The following is a 20442-nucleotide window of genomic DNA, read 5'->3' on the forward strand; positions in this document are numbered from 1 at the left end:
TTTACCGCAGAATTTAATAGCCACAAATATTTGTTTAAAAGAGAAGTGACACGCGGCATGTAATTAGAAAGTGGGTCGGAATATTGATGGAATTAGTACTTTAATTGGCACCAAATGTTTGATCTAATCTATATATGATAGGGAAGCATGTATCAATATATCCCCTCACTACACTCGTTACATGCCTCACTTCTAGTATAATTATCGGTTTTCGATTTATTAATAATTAATACGGCTCAAAAAGTTGTAGAGGTGAGGACAATATTCCTAACCCAATTTACCCCATTCTCAAATGTCAAGATTCAAATCTCTGACCTTTACTTAGAGATCTGCCTCATCCCACTAGATCAATTAATTATTGATTCTATGCCTCACTTCTAATTGTTTTTCAACTCACCTTTTATGCGAAAACGATTTTCACTAGCAATAAGAGTTTGAGGGCTAAAATGAATAAACTAGTAAAATTGAGGGGCCAACAAAGTCATCATACCTAATTATATTAAGGAAGTCGGACTTTTCACTTCTAATCCAAAACTTGAAAATTTGATCAGATCAACTTAGAGTTATACACAATCCAGATCAATTTACCTCAATGGTTCCAAATTTAAATTAACGACTTAAACTCGAAATGTTCCGAATATGAAGTGATCAAAACTTGAATTGAATTAAACAATGATTTAGCTCGAAAAATTTAAACCTCAAAACTTAAATGACATAAACCCAAAATTAATCCGAATCAAAATAACAAAATTTAAAAAATCGAATTAACATTATCCAAAGCAAACACTACCCACCTAATTGATTTGTCTCACCAAAGTGTTTAATTACACCTATATGGGAAAGGAATCTCCATTATTAGTTCATGTAAATTTAAGAAATGCATAAGGTTGTTTTTGCATGAACTTGTCTTACAAACAAATGTCAGAGTTTGACTCCGATTTTATGTAGCACAGATACATAGATACTAAGAGTGAGGGTTAAATATCAAGTTTTTCTGTCTTCAAATCCTTTTGTATTATTTTTCCTTAATATTAATAAAATTTTCTTCTTTTGCCCATGATTTTTTTATAAAGGGTTTTTCACATTAAATCTCGGTGTTCTTTTTGTTTACAATTATTCTACATTTATTATTATCATCGTAACAACAAAAATGAATTGCATATCAAAATCAATTGCTTTCTTTTGAAAGAAAACCTTTTGATTATCTTCTAGATATGGAAGGGGAAGCGAATCTCAAGCATTATGCAAAGCTTTGCAAGATTTGACAATGCCGCGTTCTTATCTAATAAGCAACCAATGGAAGAAGAAATTGAACTTAATGCACTTCTATTTTCCTCCATGTTCCATTGAGGAATCAGGACAACATTGCTGAAATGCAAGCCAATGTTGAAAGGCACCAAGAGAAGGCAGAAAAAAAGGAAAGATAAGGCTGATGATGGAAAGCTCGAATAATTGCATTTAATTTAACTATGACATGTCGTTTTCAATCGATTTAGAAATATTTTTTTAGGGTAAGTATACACATATACATTAAAAATATTAAAGTTCTTGTATGAAGTGAATACAAATAAGATTTTAGGCTAAGTACAATCAATAAAATATATAATAATTACTCAAAAAAAATTGAATATTAAGGTGAACAGTTATCTACCCTTGCTAAGATATCAATCCGTCACTGTTTTCAAAGAGAAGAGAAGATGATAAAACATGTTCATCAAGTGCATTATTAGGGAGTATTTGAACTCATAAAGGTTGGCGGTTCACCGAATCACAAAGCAAGGAATTACATGAGTTGGATGGTGACAGAATGCCGTTTCGTTGTCAAAACTTTAGATGAAAATGGGACATAAGCACTAAGTTTTTATCATCCAAAGTTGGAAAGTTTTAGGGCAGACACAAGAGAGTAGTGATTGATACTGTGCGAAATTAGGAATTTATTAAAAAGGATTAAAATATTTAAATTTTTTCAGAAAAAAAATTCAATTGAGGGAAGTCTGGTAAATTCTTTTTTTTTTCTTCTTAAAAATATTTTTTTAATATTAATTAATATTAAAATTTTTGACAGGAACCCAAACTCATGATGATCCGTGCCTATGACTACTGTTGAGTGTTATGGCCTCCTTGAACATCTGCATCTTTTGTTTATGGAAATACAAATAACTATCATGACCCCAGGCCTAACACCGGTATATAAGATATCATGTATGGTTGAGAAGGGATCTTGAACTCCCTCTCTTCCGGATCTCTCTACACTGACTATGCATTATCTTCTTTTTCAGTTCATTAGAACCATTGACGACTCTCCACCTATACTAGAAGAAGTGATCCGTTTACGACCGTCGATAATAATAATTGGAATATTTAATTAAAATATTTTAAATTTTAAAGATGATTTTAAGATCTCGAAAGATCTTTGGGTCAACTAACACTTAATCTTAAAAAACAAATACTTTTTAGAGTTAATGATACAAAGTAAATGGCCATTATAGAAATGCTAGCCTTTAGAAAAGTCAAGCTCATTAGAAAGAAATAAAGAAAATAGAAGGCAAAATACCACTAATATTTAGCATGCTGGCATCATGGTGTTCACTTTAACTCGTTCCTATATAGTGATTTACATAGCTTTCCATGATGATGGGTTTCAAATAACTTAGGCACATAATATTCTCATATGCACATAGACTATGAGATTAAGAATAAATTAAAAATATTAAAACAACCTATTAAGCGGTTTTAGTGGTAAAAGAGGATGTTGTTTTTCGTAGAAGTTCAAGATTCGAGTAGCTGGTGTGGACCTCTAACTCGCCGTTAATCAATAATATCCACATCAACAACGCCGTTTATTTTTAACGGCAAGTGGCTACATTAAAACCATTTAAATAGTTATGCAGTTATATTGCCAAAATTATAAGTATGGTGGTCATATCAACACCAATCTCTTTTGAATTTTACCTCTATATATGGTATACTAAACATCAATAAGCTTCTTTCTTCTATCATCCAATTCAAAAGCACATAACCATGTTACCTCAATTTGTCACATTCTTCTTCTATCTACTTATATACTCATCTCTGTTAGTCTCCTCTGCATCTGCATCTGCACCAGCACCTCTCCCTCTCCCTATGGTTTCCCTTCTCTCCTTAAAATCCTCCCTCAATGACCCTCTCTCCACTCTCAAAGATTGGGACCCTTCCGCCGCATTTTCCGATCCTAATTCCGATGAGCCGGCTTGGTGTTCATGGTCAGGAATCAAATGCAATCAAGAAACATCTCAACTCATATCTCTTGATCTCTCTGCTCGAAATCTCTCCGGAAGTATCCCGCCGGAGATCGGATTCTTGACTAGCTTAGTCCACTTGAATTTGAGCCGAAACAACTTCAATGGACCTCTCCAGCCAGCCCTTTTTCACCTTACTCAACTTATGACTCTCGACATAAGCCACAACTCCTTCAATGCCACATTCCCACCCGGTGCTTCCAAGCTTAAGTTCCTCAAAATCTTTAATGCATACAGCAATAGTTTCACCGGATCCTTGCCGCTAGACTTGGTACGGTTACGGTTCTTGGAGCAGCTCAATCTTGGTGGTAGCTACTTTGAAGGTGTGGTACCAGTTGTCTATGGAAGCTTCACGAGATTAAAGTTGCTTGACTTGGCAGGGAATGCCTTGGAAGGCATGTTACCGTCTGAACTGGGATTCTTGAACCAGATTGAGCATATAGAGATTGGCTACAATGCTTTCACTGGCACAATACCAGTGGAATTTGCATTCTTGTCCAATCTCAAGTACTTGGACATCTCGAATTGTTCGCTTTCGGGTACACTTCCTAAAGAACTTGGTGATTTAACCAAGCTGGAAGCTTTGTATTTGTTTAAGAACAAGTTTATAGGTGAAATCCCTGTGAGTTACACAAAGCTGAAAGCTTTGAAGGTTCTTGATTTATCTGGCAACCAACTCAGTGGCACAATCCCAGAAGAGTTGGCTTCTTTGACTGAGTTAACATGGTTGAGCTTAATCGACAACAATCTTTCCGGCACTATCCCGCAAGGCATCGGTGAGTTACCAAATCTCAACACATTACTTCTGTGGGATAACATGTTCAGCGGCATTCTCCCACAGAAGCTAGGTTCAAATGGGAAGTTGCTGTCTCTTGATGTCTCATCCAACTCTCTAACCGGTCCGATCCCTCGGAATCTTTGCCATGGAAACAAGCTTTTCAAACTAATCCTTTTCAATAACATGTTCACGCATGAGCTTCCCGGAAGCCTTGTGAAGTGCACATCGCTTTCGAGGTTCCGAATCCAGAACAATCTTCTCAATGGTAGCATCCCACATGGCTTTGGACTCTTGAAAAATTTAACATTTGTGGATGTGAGTATGAACAAATTTACAGGCAAGATTCCTCGTGATCTTGGTCATGCACCATTGTTGCAGTACCTTAACATCTCAGAGAACTCTTTCGACCATGAATTACTGAACGAAATATGGAGTGCACCTACCCTGCAAATTTTCTCAGCAAGCTCATCCAAGCTCATAGGTAAAATCCCAGATTTCGTTGGCTGTAACAACGTGTACAAGATCGAGCTCCAAGGTAATTTGCTAAACGGAAGCATCCCTTCGGACATTGATCACTGTCGAAAGCTTTTGTCTTTGAATTTAAGCCGCAATCTGCTTACGGGGATGATTCCATTGGAGTTATCGTTGCTTCCTTCCATAAATTCGGTTGATCTTTCTGGTAATTTACTCACCGGAACCATCCCTTCGAGCTTTGAAAACTGTAGCACTTTGGAAATTTTCAATGTTTCCTACAATTTGTTATCCGGTCCAATCCCATCGTCCGGACCAACATTTCATAATTTACACCCTTCCTCGTTTTCCGGCAACGATGGATTCTGTGGCACGATTGTATCTAAACTGTGCCCCGCGGAGGCAATGGATACAGGTGAAGTAAAAGGTGGTGATAACAAGCAGCAGCAGCAGCCTAAGAAAACGGCTGGAGCTATAATTTGGATTGTGGCAGCTGCATTGTGCATTTCTTTATTTGTTCTCGTGGCAGTGACCCGCAGTTTACATTACAGCCATAGATTCAGCGACAACCGGGATATCGAACAGTGGAAACTGACCTCCTTCCAGCGGTTGAATTTCACGGCTGATGATGTGCTGGAGTGTCTGTCAATGACAGATGAGATCATAGGGATGGGTTCGACAGGAACGGTATACAAAGCTGAGATGCCAGGAGGCGAAATCATAGCGGTGAAGAAGTTGTGGTGTAAGCAAAAAGACACTGTGAGACGGCGGCGAGGGGCTTTACCTGAGGTGGAGGTGTTGGGGAACGTCAGGCATCGTAACATAGTGAGATTGCTAGGATGTTGCAGCAACAGGGAGCGCACCATGCTACTTTATGAATACATGCCAAATGGGAACCTGGATGACTTGTTGCATGGCAACATAAATAAAGGGGACAATTTGGTGGGTGATTGGTTGACTAGGTACAAAATTGCTCTCGGGGTGGCTCAAGGTATTTGTTATCTCCACCACGACTGTGATCCAGTCATCGTCCACCGTGATCTTAAACCGAGTAACATTTTATTAGACGGTGAGATGGAAGCTAGAGTGGCGGATTTCGGGGTAGCGAAGTTGATCCAAGACGACGAGTCCATGTCAGTCATTGCTGGCTCCTATGGCTACATTGCTCCAGGTACGGTTTTTTTTCATTCAATTACGGTTCATTTATATTCATAAAAGAAAAATCGAACTTAAGACAGATTGAGACAAACCATTTGCTTGTTTTGTTTTTGGTAGAATATGCATACACCCTACAAGTTGATGAAAAAAGTGATATCTATAGTTTCGGAGTGGTGTTAATGGAGATTTTAAGTGGAAAAAGATCGGTGGATTCGGAGTTCGGTGATGGAAACAACATTGTAGATTGGGTGAGGTCTAAGCTCAAGAGCAAAGATGGAGCTGTTGAGATTTTGGATAGAAATGCAGGGGCAACATGTGCATCGGTCAGGGAAGAGATGATGCAGATGCTTAGAATTGCAGTGTTATGTACCGGCCGAAACCCGGCGGACCGCCCGTCAATGAGGGATGTTGTGTCGATGCTGCAAGAAGCTAAGCCAAACCGGAAACTAATGCAGGAGAGTGTGGTAGTTAATGGAAGCAATGTGGTTGATGGCACTCGAGATTCTATAGCAGAAAAGGCTATACCGGAATGTTAATTTTGTGATTAGTTTTCTTCATGTAAGGTGTTGGAGAAATGAATTTTTTCAACTAAGTGTTTGTTATAGTATTTGGAGAATTCTTCAAGACTACACGGACGATCTTTTTGAAAGAAAGGCATGCAATTCAATTAACACAATGAAACAGGTAAATCATCTAAAACCACATAAACAGACATCTCGGGACAAACCGAGTCAAAGAACAATGTATTATTAGACCGAAGCTTAGCTGCTTGGATGAGATGTACACGTAGACTCTGCTCGGACAACAAAACTTGTGGAGGGACCAAAATGACAACATTTTCCATTTGTTCCGAACACTGTTTCTCTTGTTCCACCATGCTTACAAGTTCAGTGACTAAATAAAGCAGTTTCTCCACCGGCTGTGAGAGGATGTCTATAATACTGCTTTCTATGCCTTCCATGACCTCAATGGCTGCACTTATGGCTTCATGCATGGACTTCACGTCGGCCTGTAATAGAATTATATATCGTTAATACATTAAATTTTCTTTCTCGAATCAAATCAGAACACAAGCTTGTAATAGAATTATATATTCATTCTCGAATCGAATCGGAAAGATATATATATAAATACCTTGGTTTCTTGAATTAAGGGGACTCGAACTAGGATTGCCGAGAGTTTCCGAATCACTCTACTGACTGCTTCGAAGTTTTTGGCTTCAAGCTTCAACCATTCATTGAGTAGGCGTAGCTGTGGGCCAACGATTTCACGTAGTTTGATCTCATGATTGAGTTTCTCAAGTAGAATTCTCTTTTCCAAAGTGGAGTTCCTTATTTTTAGGATTCTCACCCACACACCAAATAATTTGTCCTGAAATGTAAATAGTAAAAAAATTATAATTATTTTAGGAAAAAAATATTATATAATCTAAAAACCAAACCTAATTATTCGAATCTTATTTTAAGCGTAAAAAGTTAATTGTTAGAATATGGTTAATTTGAACTCGAAAATGGTTCAAACTCATTATTTTCTGTTAAAAAGTGATAATTGTTTGAGTTGGACGTTAACTTATTGATTGAGATATGATAAAATTATATTTTGATGATATCTACAGATTATATTTTAAGCGTAAAAAGACTATATGTTTATATATATATATATATAATATATATATATATATATATATATATAAATAATCCTATGAGCCGAACCCAAACTTATCTAAAGAAGACATCCGTGGCGAATTGTTGATACCTGAGCATCTATATTCACAGCGGCCATGGCAACCTCAGCTGTAGCATTAGTAAACCTCCATTGCAACATCCTGTTATACACAACTCGAAATTGATGATACTCTTCTTCTTGTATGGGTGACACCTTCTTCTTCTGGCTGAAATACTTTAAAACCCCGCTTACGCCGCCGCCTTTGGAGCACTTACCCCTTACCTCAGTCGTCCTACAAGAAGACCCTTGCGGCTCCATCGCCGCCATCAACGGTGAAGTCCTACCCGGAGACAATGCCCATGCGGACGGAGAATTCGTGACCGGTTTTGATGATCCCTTTGTTTTCGAACTTCCTCGCTGCAGGAACCTAACGAACCCATCTCTAGTAGTACTCTCTTGATGATTACTCTTCTTTTGCATGCTCGATAGGATGGCCGTGGGGTTGATATTCTCTCCGTTTGTTAGGGTTCTCAACCTCGTCACTTCAACCTATTAACATGGACGGACACAAGATTATATATTAGGAATGTAATTTTAAAATTTACAAAAAAAGACGATAATATAAAAAATATTTAAAATATATGATAATTTAAAATCTTCCTGACGAGTGTCATAATTATGCTCATTCAATCTATCCATACCTGTTAGTCATTCTTGGGGTCGAGTTGATCACCGACGGTTTCCTTTTTAGGGCTGTGGTTCCACTTCGGCTCCGCAGACTAAGTATAAGTTGAGAGCACGTTGATGGGGGAATAAATTAATATGTATTGATGAAATGTATGGCAATAGTAAGCAAAGTTGGTGAGGAGAAGACTATTTTCCCTCATGTCAAGCCTTCCACGAACAAGGAATATTGGTTACGACCTGCCAAAAATTCCTATCAAATTAATTAAATATTATATAATATATATCAGAATTAGGTACATCCTCTTACGTTGGTATTTAAATAAATTTTTATCTCATACACGATATTTGGACCAATTCTATCATGTGTAAATAATGATGTCATGGTGTATTTTTTAAGGGTAATCTTTATCCTTTTGAAAATCATAGTTCACATTTAGTTTTGTTTCATTTTAATATTTTGTTGTTAAAAACTTAACGGACGGGCTGACGTAGCATAGCTTCAGTGGACGGACGACCAATCCGAACGATGTACCACTAGAGAATGACGAGTCAACCAACATATTTCAGTTACAAGCCCATCGGACGGTGGACCATGGAGATCGGAGGATGAAGAAATCGAAGAGTCTATTCTTCAATTTGGGGAGACTGAAGCTTTTCCCGATAAAATGGAGACCAAAATCTCGTTCAATGGGTCAAAAAGGTGCAGCCTGGAAAGTTTGGGCTTCATTGGCCGACTATCTCGTCCATTAAGTTTTTAACGGTACTAAAGTGAAATAAAAATTAAACTTTAGGTACTAAAACGGATAAAAACTGATAATTTATGTACTAAATGTGTAGTTTATCCTTTTTATTTAAATTTTGTAACAGAAAATTAAAATAAATCTTTAAGACAAAAAAATTAAGTTACAATCTCGAATGTCATAAGTTTAAGGCTTAAAACATTCAAAATTTTGTTTTTTATATGAATTTTAAAAATATAAAAGATATGTATGAGTTTAAAGTTGAAGTTTCATAGTAAAATATTATTATAAAAAAAATAAAGTCATGAACAATGTTGTATCAATTAAAAAAAATTCAATGACATGTATTTGAGCTATTAAAAATTATCACTCAAATTACGAACACAATGAGAAGAGAACAAATGAAAACAATGAAAAGGGAGACTGAAATATAATAATTTTATACAAAAAAATGAAATTTTATTTTGTAATAAAAATAAAATAGATAATTTTAAATTTGATGATTTGATATAATTCTATCTATCATTGAATGTAACATACTCAACTCCAAGTAAAACCATTTCATAGCCTCTTTGATACCATTGAACATAATCAATATAGTTGACAGCATTTACTCAAGCTTTCTATCTTCCTCGTGTTCTCTTTTTCCTTTTTTTTGCTTGTTTCATTTTTGTTAGGATTTTTAATTTTAGTGTTTATATATATATATATATATAATCCTAATCCTAGAGGAGAGAGGAAGGTAGAACTCTAGGGGAAGAAAAGGGAGTGCTCCTAGCGGGTCTAAAACTCATAACCTAAAGAAAAGGGAGCAACTTGGCCAACTGGTAAAATATACTTGCTCTTATATATATATCACATAAACAATTAAACATGTATAAAATTATCACGTTAACAATAAATGTTGATTGTTAGTCAACTAACAATTTTTATAGAAAATTATCATTTTGACCGAAATTGAAAAGTTAAGGGCTAAAGTCCTTAAAAAAATATGGGTTAAAGTAATTGTTTAGACAAACATTAAAAGTGAAATTTGGTATTATTCTGTTTTCATGTGTTGTTGGTAGTCAAGGAGAAAAGGGAGCCCTTTAGAGCTAAGGGTAAAAGTTTGCCCATTGAAGGGTGAGGAAGAAGTTGAGTATTGGGACTTGGAAAGTAATACTCATTTTATCTCAAATTACTTCATGACTATTATAATGTGTATTAGTGTGCTTTGTTGGTCTTTTAATGATAATTGTAGTTTTGATGTATCTAAATCTCGTTTTAAGTAACTAGAAAGTTTATTTTGATGTGTAAAACTTGGTTCCGGAACCAAGGGTTTAGATATAAGATTTTTGAGCTATTTTGGGTCGATTTGGCTTAAGCAACTTTTTTTAACCTAGACTAGATTATCTAATGCTCCTAAAGTGCTGCTAATATGTACAAGATACCCCCTAAGTTCAATTTAATAGGTCACAAATTTTAAAAGTGACCAAAATGCCTCTAATACTAAATGTTAGATTGGAGGGTCGAAAACATATATGATGTCCTCGCATAGACCATTATGTATATAAATATTTCTAATATGGCCTAATTTGAAGTTCTAAGTGTTAAAATAACTAAAATACTTTTATATTATAAAAAATACCAAAATATTCCAAAGGCTTAATTAATGGGCGTGAAGAATTATTAAAATACTCCCCCGTACGAATTAGTAAGACTCAACACTTTAAATCACGAGAAATGACCGAAATGACCTTAATGCTTAATAATTGGGCTTAAAGGCCCTAAAGTCTTATACAGAGACAAAATTACCTCGAGGGTTAATAATCATAAGGTTAGTTCCTTATTTGAGCTTAAGTAAATAATAACAATAAGTCTTAATAATAATTTGATTAATATACTGTTAGAGTCGGAGGAGAAGTGTAACATCCTCCATACCGGGTTAGTGATCAAATTGTGAAATTATAAAATTCAGTGACCAAAGTAGATAAATTGAATAGTTGAAAGATTTAATGGGAATGTTTTGTATAGGATCAATTAACAAAGAAGGAGGAACTAAAGGGGTAAAGGAGTCTTTTAATAGGGGAAATAATTAAATATTAGATGAGGATATTTAAATCCACGTGGAAGGCAAATGAAGAGAACAAAAGTTTCCAGATTTCTCTTCTTCTTCACTTCTTCTTTCTCCATCGAGAGACCAAGCTAAAGGTGAGTTTTCTTGTTGATTAAATTCTTGATGAATTTAAGGTTTCTTATTGATCCTTAGTTGATAACTAAGCTTAAGGAAAGCTTAGATTATCTTAAAACCATAAGATGAGGAGAATATGAAGAATCAAAGAAAGGAAGTAGAAAAGTGAAATCTTGGATTAGAGTTCCTAATAAGAATTAGAAGTGGAATTTGACTTGTCATAAAGCTAACTAAGAAGTATGAGGTGTTAGAATTCAAATTAGAACATGTTGGAATTTGAGTTAGATTCTTAAATTTTACATGGAGAATTAGATTTTTAAGTTTCAAAAGTATGGAATGGATAATAATTAGTTTAAGTAAGAGTATGCAAGTTAAGGATATATAAAGAGGGGAAATATAAAGTGTTAAGTAGACTAAGAAGAGATTTTCGTGCTAAAATGACAATTCTGGGCAATGTGCATCGATGCACATTCATTGTGCACCGATGCATCGATGATAAATCCCAGAAATTGTTTAAGGTGCATCGATGCACATGCAGTGCATCGATGCATTAATTTAAAAAGAAAACATCGAATAGGATTTATGCAAATGGCTTTTCCTTTAGCCTAAGAAATGATAGTTTAGAATATATTAATTAGTATACTGATAAGTATCAATGAATTACTATGTAGATATCGAGCCTAAACGAGTTCCGGAACAATCAACAAGTAGGATCAATCGAGGGAAAGACAAAGAAATCTAGGTGAGTGCATATGCATAGCATGAATATGTATTTTATTCAGTTCTAGACTTGTGATAAGTCTAGATTCAATATTTTGATACATGATAGTATTTCATATTATGATATATGACATGAATCCATACCATATGCATTATGGGACATGAATATGCAAGAAAAAGTTATATGAGTTATGTGATAAAGTATGAAAATAGTCTACGTGATACAAATAAGATAAATTGTGAAAGCTCATGTTATGTAAATAAGAACTATAGGTATAGTTGGCATGCCAAGGGTAGAGGGTCTATGTGGTCCTTCAAGACATATATGTATTATTTGGAACATGTGTGAGGTCTGGTGAGACACATACTTGATCCTTGGCATGTGTATATGATTCTTAAGGAATGATATGTGGTCCTTATGGACATTATTATATGGCACTACGGTGCAATTCTACGCGGCACTCCGGTGCAATTCTACGTGGCACTTAGGTGCAATTATATGAGCTGTGGTGACAACATAGTGCACAACCTCACAATACTCACATACCTTAGGTTCTCTGTACGGTACCATGGGCTAATGAACTTACTAAGGCGAACTTATGAATGTGAATTTGATAAGTATATGTGTAAGAAACATGGTTCTGGTTATTACATTGTTTACATACATCTTATCATTGCAACCCATCTTATTTTGGCAATTACTTTATATTTATCGATATTATTATTATATTGCCTCACTAAGTCGATGACTTAGCGTGTGAGTGTTTCACACGTAGGATCTGATAAAGTAGACGATCGAGGTTAAGCAGCTGGACAACATTACTCTTGCAACTATCAGATCAGAAGCAACTTAATCAGTAGGTCATTTTGTTATGAAAATGGATATTGGCATGTAACTAAAGAGTTAAGTTGTGTATGCTCTGAATATTTTGGTAAACTTATATTACCATATGTATATTATTGTATTTTTCTTAATATAAGTTCAAATATTTTGTTATTATTTGTAATGAGTTGTGTTTTAAAAGTCAATGTAATATCTCTGACTCGTATCTGGGTTGGATACGGGTTGTGAGTGTTACATTTAATGGTATCAGAGCTATGGTTTAGCCGATTCTAGGCATAAACCAGAGTCTATAGAGTCTTTAAATGGAATGCATGCCAACAAATAGTGAGAATTTCTGATGATCTGGTATAGTACGAGTATGCTGTTTTGCTAATAGAACAATGTGTTTATTCTTATTAGATGTCCGGACATAATAGCTCCCGAAGTGAAGCGGGAGAAGATAGGCCTGCTGAAAGCAGTAATTCACCTGCCCTGGTCAGGCAAGGTGAAGAACATGCATCTCAAGGAGTGCCTGTGCAAGATCAAGATATGTTCTTCATAACGTTAGACGTTATTCTAACGCGTCTTCAACCTCCTGCTCCACCAACTCAAAGGATGAATGTAGCAAAAGAGTTGAGAGGTTTAGGAGCTCCCGAATTTAAGGGAGAAACTGAAGAAGGTCCGGTTGCGGCAGATCTTTGGTTAAATGATTTAAAGATCATGTTGGATGGTCTCCACTATTCTGAAGTGGAGAAGTTAGATGGAGTTGTCTCGTTATTGAGGGGTCAGGCGAGAATATGGTGGACGAACGTCACCATGAGGATGCCCAGTGACCAATTGACTTGGTCTTTATTCTTAGATGAATTTAAAAACAAGTACACTGGAGATCAATTTATTCGACAGATGAAGCAGGAGTTTTTGAATTTGAAACAGATGAACCGCTCTGTATATGAGTATGAATGTGAGTTCAACAAGTTGAGTAGGTTTGCATCCGAGCTTGTGCCTACTGAAAAAGAGGCTTGTGAATGGTTCATGGAGGGTTTACGCCCTAGATTGAAAGAGATGCTGATAGTATTGAATTTGTCCTCGTTCCAAGAGGTGATCAATCGTACCAAGGCTCTTGAAAGAGCTCAGAATGAGAGATTTGGGGATTTTAGAGTTCAGACATCAAAGAGAACGGGTGCTTCTTCTAGCTCAGCACCATCAAAAAGGGGAAGAGACTCAGGATTTCGATCACAAGCTAGATCAGAATCAGTTGCATCGTCTGCTAGGGGAGCAAGTCAGGCAAGACCTAGACAGACGCAGTCAGTGGGATCTGGTGTTGGGAGATCTACTCCGAGTCAAGCGAGACAGTGTCAGAACTGTGGGAAAAACCATTATGGGGCTTGTCGGATGGCTGCTGGGACTTGTTTTCGATGCAGAGATGCCATACATTTTATCCGGGATTGTCCATTGATGGTTGGTGAGCCTGCACCATCTGAAAGAGTTGGTTTTTCCTCACAAAGTGGACGAGGAAGAGGCAGAGGAATGAACCCATCTGAATTCTCTGCTCAACCTGAAGTTCGGTCAACCGCACGGGTGTACCATCTAAAGACAAGTGAAGACCGTGATGACCCTGATATTATAGCAGGTACTTTTCAGTTGTACGATAAATTAGTATTGGTACTGATTGATCCGGGTTCTAATTATTCTTATATTACAAGTAAGTTAGTAAAGGAATTGAGGATTCCCTTAGAAGCTACGAGTAATGAGATTATAGTAACAACTCCTTTAGGCCATAGTGCTTGGGTGAATAAAGTCTGTAAGGGGTGTCCCATAAAGGTTCAGGGAATTGAATTCCCTGCTAATCTGATGGAATTACCCTTTGACGAGTTTGAAGTGATTCTGAGAATGGATTGGTTGTTCCGTTACTATGGAGATGTTAATTGCAGATTGAAAAAGGTAACCCTGAAAATTCCAGGAGGAATAGAGATAAGTGTGAGAAGTGAAAAGTTTAATCCCTTAGCAAATGTAATGTCAGTAATGTCAGCTAAGAAGCTATTGCTACAAGGATGTCAAGGATTTCTTGCAAATGTTATAGATTTAAGAGCGATAGAGAAAGGGATAGAGGAGATTCCAATAGTTCAAGAATTCCCAGAAGTTTTCCCGGCTGAGTTGCCAGGATTACCTCCAGATAGAGAGGTAGAATTTCAAATTGAAGTAATGTCAGGAACCCTCCAATTGCAATGGCACCTTATCGGATGGCTCCGAAAGAATTGCAATAGTTAAAGAATCAATTGCAAGAGTTGTTAGGAAAGGGTTTTATTCGACCAAGTGTATCACCTTGGGGAGCTCCGATGTTATTTGTTAAGAAGAAGGATGGATCAATGCGTCTCTGTATTGATTATCGACAGTTTAATAAGGTGACCATCAAGAACAAGTATCCCCTTACGCGTATTGATAACTTGTTTGATCAACTAAAAGGAGCTTCGGTATTTTTGAAGATCGATCTATGTTCGGGTTATCATCAATTGAAGATTCAGGAGAAAGATATTCCGAAGACGGCTTTCAGAATGAGATATGATCATTATGAATTCATCGTAATGCCTTTTGGAGTAACGAATGCACCAGCTGCTTTCATGGATCTCATGAACAAGATTTTTCAGCCCTATTTGGACCAGTTTGTTGTTGTCTTTATTGATGACATATTGGTTTACTCGAAGTCCATTGAAGAGCACAGCACACATCTGAGGCTAGTTTTGCAAATTCTCAGAGATAAAAATCTATATGCGAAATTGTCCAAATGTGAATTCTGGCTAAACGAAGTAATTTTCTTGGGGCATGTGATATCGGCAGTTGAGATTAGAGTGGACCCTCATAATGTTAAAGCTATAATGGACTGGGAAGTTCCAAAGAATGTATATGAAGTTCGGAGTTTCCTTGGACTTGTCGGTTATTATCGAAGATTCGTTAAGAATTTTTCGATGATAGTGTTGCCTTTAACAAAGATGATGAGAAAGAATGTACCGTTTGTTTGGACTTCTGAATGTCAAGAAAGTTTTGAAGCTTTAAAGAGAATTCTGACAGAAACTCCGATATTGGTTTAACCGGAATCTGGAAAGAATTTTATAGTATACAATGACGCATCCCATAACGGGTTGGGGTGTGTATTAATGCAAGAAGGGAAGGTGGTAGCTTATGCATCGAGGCAGTTGAAACCACATGAAAAGAATTACCCCACCCATGATTTAGAAATGGTTGCTGTGGTGTTCGCTCTCAAGATTTGGCGTCATTATCTGTATGGAGAAAGATGTTACTTGTATACATACCATAAAAGTCTGAAGTACCTGATGACTCAAAAAGAGTTGAATTTGAGGCAACGTAGATGGGTAGAGTTCTTAAAAGATTATGATGTGATAATTGACTATCATCTCGGAAAGGCTAACGTGGTAGCAGATGCTTTGAGTAGAAAGACGTTTGCAGCTTTACGAGCTATGGACGCAAGATTATCTTTAACGGGAGACGGTGGTCTTTGTGCAAAGTTAAAACTTAAACCAGCATAGAAGATGAAACGTGTTTGAAAAGAATTGAGCAAGTAAAGAGTAAAGAGATTAAAGACTTTGAGGTTAAGTCAGATGGAAATCTATATTGTAAAGGAAGAATTGTAATACCCGACAATGACGACTTGAAGAAAGAAATATTAACAGATGCTCATTGCAGTCCGTTAACGATGCACCCGGGTGGAACCAAGATGTATATGGATTTGAAGGATCGATTTTGGTGGCCAGGGATGAAACGAAACATCACCGAATTTGTGTCTAAGTGTTTGATATGTCAACAAGTCAAAGCTGAGCATCAAGTTCCGTCAGGATTATTGCAACCGCTTTTCATTCCTCAATGGAAATTGGAAAATGTTACGATGGATTTTATTTCGGGGTTACCCTTGACTCCGAACAAAAGAGAATCAATCTGGGTAATTGTTGATCGATTAACTAAGTCAGCGCATTTTCTCCCGGTTAGAACAGATTTCTCTATGGAAAAATATGCAGAGCTGCATATTAGAGAAGTTATTAGATTGCATGGAGTACCTGTTTCCATAGTCTCTGATCGAGACCCTCGATTCACTTCTAGATTCTGGAAATCTTTGTATGGAGTGTTGGGGACTCGTTTAAACTTTAGTACGGCTTTTCATCCTCAGACTGACGGGCATTCAGAGAGAACTATTCAGATATTGGAAGATATGTTGAGAGCATGCGTAATGGAATTCAAAGGATCATGGGAAAAGTATTTGCCGCTGGCAGAGTTTGCTTACAACAATAGTTATCAGTCTAGTATAAAGATGGCCCCATATGAGGCATTATATGGGAGGAAATGTCGTACTCCATTAAATTGGTATAAACTCAAAGATCGAAGTGTTCTTGGTCCGGATTTAATTCAAGATGTAGAACAAAAAGTTTGAGAAATTCAGCATAACCTCAAAGTGGCCTCTGATCGGCAAAAGTCCTATTTTGATCTTAAAAGAAAAGAGATTGAGTTCGAGGTTAGAGATAAAGTTTTCCTTAAAGTATCTCCTTGGATGAAAGTATTATGTTTTGGTCGGAAAGGAAAGTTAAGTCCTAGATTCATTGGGCCATATGAAGTTGTTAAGAGAATAGGACCCGTGGCATATCAGTTATCCTTGCCACCAGAAATGGAGAAGATCCATAACGTCTTCCATGTGTCCATGTTACGAAGATATAGGTCCGATCCCTCTCACATCATTGCACCAGAACAAGTAGAAGTCCAATCGGATCTGACATATGAAGAAGAACCAGTGAGAATATTGGCTTTTGAAGTCAAACAGTTAAGAAGTAAGACAGTTCCGTTGGTCAAGGTTCTTTGGAGAAATCACAAAGTAGAAAAAGCTACGTGGGAACGTGAAGAAGATATGCAACTTCAATATCCCCATCTGTTCGTACAATAAAAATTCGAGGACGAATTTTTTTAAGGGAGGGAGATTTGTAACATCCTCCATACCGGGTTAGTGATCAAATTGTGAAATTATAAAATTCAGTGACCAAAGTAGATAAATTGAATAGTTGAAAGATTTAATGGGAATTTTTTGTGTAGGATCAATTAACAAAGAATGATGAACTAAAAGGGTAAAGGAGTCTTTTAATAGGGGAAATAATTAAATATTAGATGAGGATATTTAAATCCACGTGGAAGGCAAATGAAGAGAACAAAAGTTTCCAGATTTCTCTTCTTCTTCACTTCTTCTTCTCCATCGAGAGACCAAGTTAAAGGTGAGTTTTCTTGTTGATTAAATTCTTGATGAATTTAAGGTTTCTTATTGATCCTTAGTTGATAATTAAGCTTAAGGAAAGCTTAGATTATCTTAAAACCATTAGATGAGGAGAATATGAAGAATCAAAGAAAGGAAGTAGAAAAGTGAAATCTTGGATTAGAGTTCCTAATAAGAATTAGAAGTGGAATTTGACTTGTCATAAAGCTAACTAAGAAGTATGAGGTGTTAGAATTCAAATTAGAACATGTTGGAATTTGGGTTAGATTCTTAAATTCTACTTGGAGAATTGCCTTTTTAAGTTTCAAAAGTATGGAATGGATAATAATTAGTTTAAGTAAGAGTATGCAAGTTAAGGATATATAAAGAGGGGAAATATAAAGTGTTAAGTAGACTAAGAAGAGATTTTCGTGCTAAAATGACAATTCCGGGCAATGTGCATCGATGCACATTCATTGTGCACCGATGCATCGATGATAAATCCCAGAAATTGTTTAAGGTGCATCGATGCACATGCAGTGCATCGATGCATTAATTTAAAAAGAAAACATCGAATAGGATTTATGCATCGATGCATAAGGAGTGCATCGATGCATCCCCATTAAATACAAACATCGAATAGGATTTATGCATCGATGCATACCTCCATTAAAAGATGAAAATGGCTTTTCTTTTAGCCTAAGAAATGATAGTTTAGAATATATTAATTAGTATACTGATAAGTATCAATGAATTACTATGTAGATATCGAGCCTAAACGAGTTCCGGAACCATCAACAAGTAGGATCAATCTACGGAAATACAAAGAAATCTAGGTGAGTGCATATGCATAGCATGAATATGTATTTTATTCATTCCTAGACTTGTGATAAGTCTAGATTCAATATTTTGATACATGGTAGTATTTCATATTATGATATATGACATGAATCCATACCATATGCATTATGGGACATGAATATGCAAGAAAAAGTTATATGAGTTATGTGATAAAGGTATGAAAATAATATGTCTACGTGATACAAATAAGATAAATTATGAAAGCTCATGTTATGTAAATGAGAACTATATGTATAGTTGGCATGCCAAGGGTATAGGGTCTATGTGGTCCTTCAAGACATATATGTATTCTTTGAAACATGTGTGAGGTCTGGTGAGACACATACTTGATCCTTGGCATATGTATATGATTCTTAAGGAATGATATGTGGTCCTTATGGACATTATTATATGGAACTACGGTGCAATTCTATGCGGCACTCCGGTGCAATTCTACGTGGCACTTAGGTGCAATTATATGAGCTGTGGTGACAGCATAGTGCACAACCTCACAATACTCACATACCTTAGGATCTCTGTACGGTACCATGGGCTAATGAACTTACTAAGGCGAACTTATGAATGTGAATTTGATAAGTATATGCGTAAGAAACATGGTTCTGGTTATTGCATTGTTTACATACATCTTATCATTGCAACACATCTTATTTTGGCAATTACTTTATATTTATCGATATTATTATTATATTGCCTCACTAAGTCGATGACTTAGCGTGTGAGTGTTTCACACGTAGGATCCGATAAAGTAGACGATCGAGGTTAAGCAGCAGGACAACATTACTCCTGCAACTATCAGATCAGAAGCAAACTTAATCAGTAGGTCATTTTGTTATGAAAATGGATGTTGGCATGTAACTAAAGAGTTAAGTTGTGTATGCTCTGAATATTTTGGTAAACTTATATTACTATATGTATATTATTGTATTTTTCTTAATATAAGTTCAAATATTTTGCTATTATTTGTAATGAGATGTGTTTTAAAAAGTCAATGTAATATCTCTGACTCGTATCCGGGTTGGATACGGGTTGGGGGTGTTACAAGAAGTCAGAGGAGAAGAGGAAGAATGAAGGAGTGAAGAGGAATTGAGGAGAGAGGAAAGAGGGTTAGGGATTATAGAGAGCAATTAAAGAAGCGAAAAGGAATTTGGAAGAGAGGAACGAGGGTTAGGGATTATGGAGAGCAATTTGAGAATTGAAATGGAAGAGGGAATTGAGGGAATTGAAGCATGAGGATTACCTGATGGGTTGAAACCGGCTGAAGAGATCCTGAGTAAGGTGGAGTGGCCCAACCAGGACGGCCCAGTTCCTGCAATAGCTAAGGAATGAAATATCAGTCTGTTAGGAAGTTTGTTAGCAGAGAATGCCAGCTGGCATTGTTAGATTCTCTGTACAGCCTGTAACTAAATAAAACTGCTGTGTAATCACAATTTTCATTATGCAATGAATGATGAATTCCTTTTCTACTATCTATCTTCTCTAAATTCTTTTATTGAATCTACTCTATTCTCTTATTCTATAACAATTGGTAATCAGAGCCTCGATTCTGGCAAAGTTTAGTGGGTATACCAAAGAAGAATCAAGTTATGGCAGAAACTGATTTGTCTGGGATTCAAAAACAAATTGAGGATCTAGCTGCGTTGGTGTAGAAAGGCCAAGATAAAACTGATCCACCTAAATGGCGGGAAAATCAGGAGAATAGAATCACTACTTTGGAGTCCAGAATGGCTACTAATCAAGACTATGTTGAGGAACTGCTTAGAATTTTGACAGGCAGAATAGGGGAGCAAGAGCAGTCTGTTGGAGACCAGATACAATCTCCTGATACTTCTAAAAATAAGGAGAAAAGACC

General features: G+C 36.4%; 2 protein-coding genes across 2 annotated transcripts; one reads left to right on the plus strand and one right to left on the minus strand.

Annotated features, from left to right (window-relative positions):
* The first annotated feature begins 2995 nt into the window (after positions 1–2995).
* LOC120117269 (leucine-rich repeat receptor-like protein kinase TDR) lies at positions 2996–6576 on the plus strand. The gene is made up of 2 exons (XM_039137566.1): positions 2996–5698; positions 5803–6576. The coding sequence occupies exons 1-2, from the start codon at positions 3022–3024 to the stop codon at positions 6219–6221; spliced, it is 3096 nt and encodes a 1031-aa protein (XP_038993497.1). The 5' UTR covers positions 2996–3021; the 3' UTR covers positions 6222–6576.
* LOC120117132 (QWRF motif-containing protein 7-like) lies at positions 6353–20027 on the minus strand. The gene is made up of 5 exons (XM_039137455.1): positions 20019–20027; positions 19831–19899; positions 7441–7899; positions 6820–7056; positions 6353–6694 (listed from the first exon to the last, which is right to left on the minus strand). The coding sequence occupies exons 1-5, from the start codon at positions 20025–20027 to the stop codon at positions 6353–6355; spliced, it is 1116 nt and encodes a 371-aa protein (XP_038993386.1).
* Between the last annotated feature and the right edge of the window lie 415 nt (positions 20028–20442).

Source organism: Hibiscus syriacus, unplaced genomic scaffold (assembly GCF_006381635.1).
Source record: "Hibiscus syriacus cultivar Baekdansim isolate YM2019G1 unplaced genomic scaffold, ASM638163v2 tig00110319_pilon, whole genome shotgun sequence".
NCBI lineage: Eukaryota > Viridiplantae > Streptophyta > Magnoliopsida > Malvales > Malvaceae > Hibiscus > Hibiscus syriacus.